We start from the raw sequence: 4,114 nt of genomic DNA, 5'->3' as shown, positions 1-4,114 counted from the left end.
CCGGTCAGAACACACAAGTCTTCTGTCCACCAGACCACAGGGATTTGGTTTTTTCTTTTGCCTACCATGTTTTAGGAATTGTGTAATTTTGAGTTTTTTAAAAAAATTAATTTTATTGTAAAATAATATTTTTAGATTATTTTAATATGTTATGTAAAAAATAATTTTTAAAAATAAAAAATATTATTTTAAAATATTTTTAAATAAAAAAACACGAATCTATATTTATGGGATTTTTGACAACTAGACACGGGGCTTAACCTATATGGTCGTCGAGGGAAGCCCCGAATAATTACAGCATAGGGAATACAGGGATGAAATCAAGACAATTACAAGTAATGAGACCAAATTAATAAAATTTAAGAGTTGAGGAACCAAATACAGCATCGAACTTCTTTATAGAATCCGGTGTAAGTTCCTCAAGAACTCCAAATGAAGCCCAAAACAGAGACAGATCAAATTAAAGATTTGTTTTGGTTAAATTAAGCGGTAAATAGGTTATTCTTTGGTCTCCGATACTATAATTTAAATCTTAATAATACATGAATAAATCTCGTTAGAGGAAGCATAAGATCGGATTTTATGGCCGGGAGGAAAACTGCATGGCCATGAAGCTGAAGAGAATACTGGCAACGCCATATAAAGTGGTGGTCTATGGTACGCTTGAGCTGTCTCAGCGCCATATAATTTAATTCTTCGGTGTTTTTTTTGAAAAGAAAAAAGAAGCCAGCGAGAAAAAAAGATGTGGTTTCTATTACTTGATTGCTGTATTATGGTCTATTTGACAAGCCGGAAACGCTATACGATCTTTGATGAAGATGTGGCGGATTGGGAGGCCATCCATGCTTTAATCTTTCATTGATTAGCAGAATGGGCAGAGCAAATTGATGAGCACTTCATCAACACATGAATTGATCTTCTGCAGACTGCACAAGGCATTCACCTGTGAATTAAGCAGCTAGATGTCATTTTTTTATAATTTGTTTTCATTTTCTCTCTGTTTTAGAGAATGGTTTTACGTATCTAGGCCTTTTTCTAACCATCTCCTTGATGGTTAGTTGCTTGCTTTAATGTATCTTCTCGGTTTTCTTTTGAAAAGAACATGTGTGCAAAGTTGTATAATAAATGATAATATGCACAAATAAATTGATCTGTGCCTGAAATATACATGACAAGTTATGTGAGCTTGAACTTGAAAGTAGAGATTTTCCACAGATAATATATATTCGACATCAAATTTGCTCACGTAAAACCACAGAAGATACATTATCTGAACTTTCTGCTATCAGGAACATTTTAGTATCGAAAGCATTGTGGATGCAGTGATCAATGATTATGCAGTCATGAAGACCGATCGCACAGCCAGTTTCCAATAAATCGCCCAAAGGCTGACTACATTAAGGAAAGCAGCACTTTCGGAGAAAACGTTCACGCAAAAGCAAAAATCCCCTCGACTTGCGCTAAGTCAAATCTCTATCGGAGAATTTTCTCTTGTTTATACGTTCTCTTTTCTAGACAAATATACAGTATCATCATTACATAGAAATTTACTCGATATACTTGTTCACGATCCTCCCTTAAACTTTCAAAGTAATTGCGCACAAGAACAACATACTGACCGTGTTTTTGGCTAATCTATAGTGGGCCAAAACTGTTGATTTTTCAGCAATGGAGAACAGAAAAATAAGGTTAGTAGGACAAGCAAGTACCGGGTCGGCCTGTTTGACGAAGTCTAACTAGCTTGGCTTCTATGAAAGGAATTTACTTCGATAATGTAGTGGAATCAAGCCCCATCTACGTGTTCTCTTTGAACACTATAATTAGCCCACCTAGCCTTTCCATTTCATACCACAACTACACAAGCTTCTCATAGAGATCTCCTGCCTTCTCTCTACTTACAAATTGCTTGTTTGTTGTAACAAAAAAAAAAAAAAATACTGTTCCTTTGTTTCTTGTCCTGAGAAACATGCAAAGTCCAGTGAGGTTTTCAAGCTGCCGAGGAGTGGCCTTTGAAATCAAAACTCATGAAAATCCGTTTGCCATTACTGCACCATCCATTGATGAGCTAAAAGGCAGCATACGAACTTGGTTTCCTTGGCCTCTAGGGAGCTCCTCCAAGGTGCTCCCTTCTTCCATCATCAGGTCAACAAGTAGAGCTAGTAGCCATTTCTGTGATCTAGATCTTGATGGTGAAGATGACATTTCTTTGGAAGCATTAGAAGGAGGAAAAGAGGAGCAAAAGGTGCAAAAACTAACTCCATTTCCATCCGCAACTAAGAAAGAGCAGCCACCAAAACCTGCTCGAAAGCAAGAATCAAGATTGTCAGTTATATTGCTGGACCAAGGTTTGTTCACGGTATACAAACGACTTTTTGTCGTCTGCTTGACCCTGAACATCAGTGGTTTGGTACTTACAGGAACTGGGAAATTCCCATATGCAAGAAATAGAGCTACCCTTTTCTCCATAGCCAACATTCTTGCATTGACACTCTGCAGGAGTGAGGCCTTTTTGCGAGTTGTTTTCTGGCTCGCAGTCGAGGTCTTTGGAAGGTCTTGGATCCCTCTTCTAATAAAAACCACCACCACATCTCTACTTCAAAGTCTTGGTGGCATACACAGCAGTTGTGGAATTTCTTCAGTTGCTTGGCTCATATATGCCTTAGTCCTTACTCTTAAGAACAGAGAAAACACATCGTCAGAGATTATAGCAGTGGCCTCTATTATTCTTTCCCTCCTCTGCATCTCTTGTCTGGCTGCGTTCCCTCTCGTCCGCCATCTCCATCACAATGTCTTTGAAAGGTTTCACAGGTTTACTGGATGGACAGCTCTAGCTCTCCTCTGGACCTTTATCATTCTCACTACCTCGTATGACCCCAAAGCCAAATCCTATAGCAATGAACTAGGCTCCAGGCTTATAAAACAACAAGAGTTTTGGATGACAGCAGCAATCACAATTCTAATTATAATCCCGTGGATAACAGTGAGAAGAGTTCCTGTCAAAGTATCTGCTCCTTCTGGCCACGCCTCCATTATAAAATTTGAGGGAGGAGTAAAAGCTGGTATATTGGGAAGGATTAGCCCATCCCCATTATCTGAATGGCACGCTTTCGGTATTATTTCTGATGGGAAGACGGAACATATGATGCTTGCTGGTGCTGTTGGTGACTTCACCAAGTCCTTGGTCTCAAACCCGCCAAGCCATTTGTGGGTTAGGCAAGTGCACTTTGCTGGTTTGCCATACCTAGTGAATATGTATGATAGGGTTCTTTTGGTGGCAACAGGTTCTGGCATTTGTGTTTTCTTATCATTCCTTTTGCAGCCATGTCGAGCCAACGTCTGTGTACTTTGGGTGGCCAAAGGGATTGAACAAAACTTTGGCAAAGAAATTCAAGATATGATGAGCAGACATCCTAAAGATAAAGTGATTGTGCACGATACAGCAGTGCTCGGTCGGCCCAATGTATCTGAAATGAGTGTTGAAGCTGCTAAAAAATGGGGCGCTGAAGTTGTCGTTGTTACTAGCAATCCAGAAGGAAGCAGGGATGTTGTTAATTCCTGCAAAGCAGCAGGGATTGCAGCCTTCGGTCCTATTTGGGACTCATAGTTCAGTGATGATCGAACTTCGTATTTCAGTTTTTAATAGCCGTACTGTGTTTCTGTAGTGGAATGCAATGGTTACATATTCTTCTACTTTTTCGAAACGGGTTAAAGTGCTTTTTTTTTTTTTTTTGATTTATATGGGGTGTCCGGGCCAGCTTGCGCGCACTACGACTAATTCCCACGGCCCACTGAATATTTTGCAAACTCAGTAAGCAGGTAAGACACCGCAGGGGTAACAGGCGTGCACGCTAGGGCTCGAATCCATGGCAGTGGAAGGAGACAAACTCCTACCACTGCTAGGCCAATCACTGGAATGCATTATTACTTAATGCGTATAGTGTTGTGATAGTTTCATGGTTATAGTTTAAAAAAGTAAATTTTAAAAATTATAAATTGTAGGTGTTTTTTTTTTCTTTTACTAAAGTTTCAAGAAAGAGTTTGGAGCAAAACATAGGCCTCACCACAAAAATATATAAAATTTTAATTAGCAATAAACCCATGTTTTCCGTAAATT

The 4,114-nt window shown here is 39.1% G+C and overlaps 1 protein-coding gene across 1 annotated transcript; it reads left to right on the top strand.

Annotated features, from left to right (window-relative positions):
- Positions 1–1,863: 1,863 nt before the first annotated feature.
- LOC105140683 (uncharacterized) lies at positions 1,864–3,712 on the top strand. The gene is made up of 2 exons (XM_011047602.1): positions 1,864–3,616; positions 3,678–3,712. The coding sequence occupies exon 1, from the start codon at positions 1,967–1,969 to the stop codon at positions 3,602–3,604; it is 1,638 nt and encodes a 545-aa protein (XP_011045904.1). The 5' UTR covers positions 1,864–1,966; the 3' UTR covers positions 3,605–3,616; positions 3,678–3,712.
- Positions 3,713–4,114: the final 402 nt, after the last annotated feature.

Source organism: Populus euphratica, unplaced genomic scaffold, assembly GCF_000495115.2.
Source record: "Populus euphratica unplaced genomic scaffold, PopEup_1.0 scaffold112.1, whole genome shotgun sequence".
Taxonomy (NCBI): Eukaryota; Viridiplantae; Streptophyta; class Magnoliopsida; order Malpighiales; family Salicaceae; genus Populus; species Populus euphratica.
This window is presented reverse-complemented; position numbering and strand designations above follow the sequence as displayed.

Excerpts from the sequence above, each read along its gene's own strand:
- LOC105140683 (XM_011047602.1), top strand. The coding sequence starts at position 1,967 with ATGCAAAGTCCAGTGAGGTTTTCAAGCTGCCGAGGAGTGGCCTTTGAA.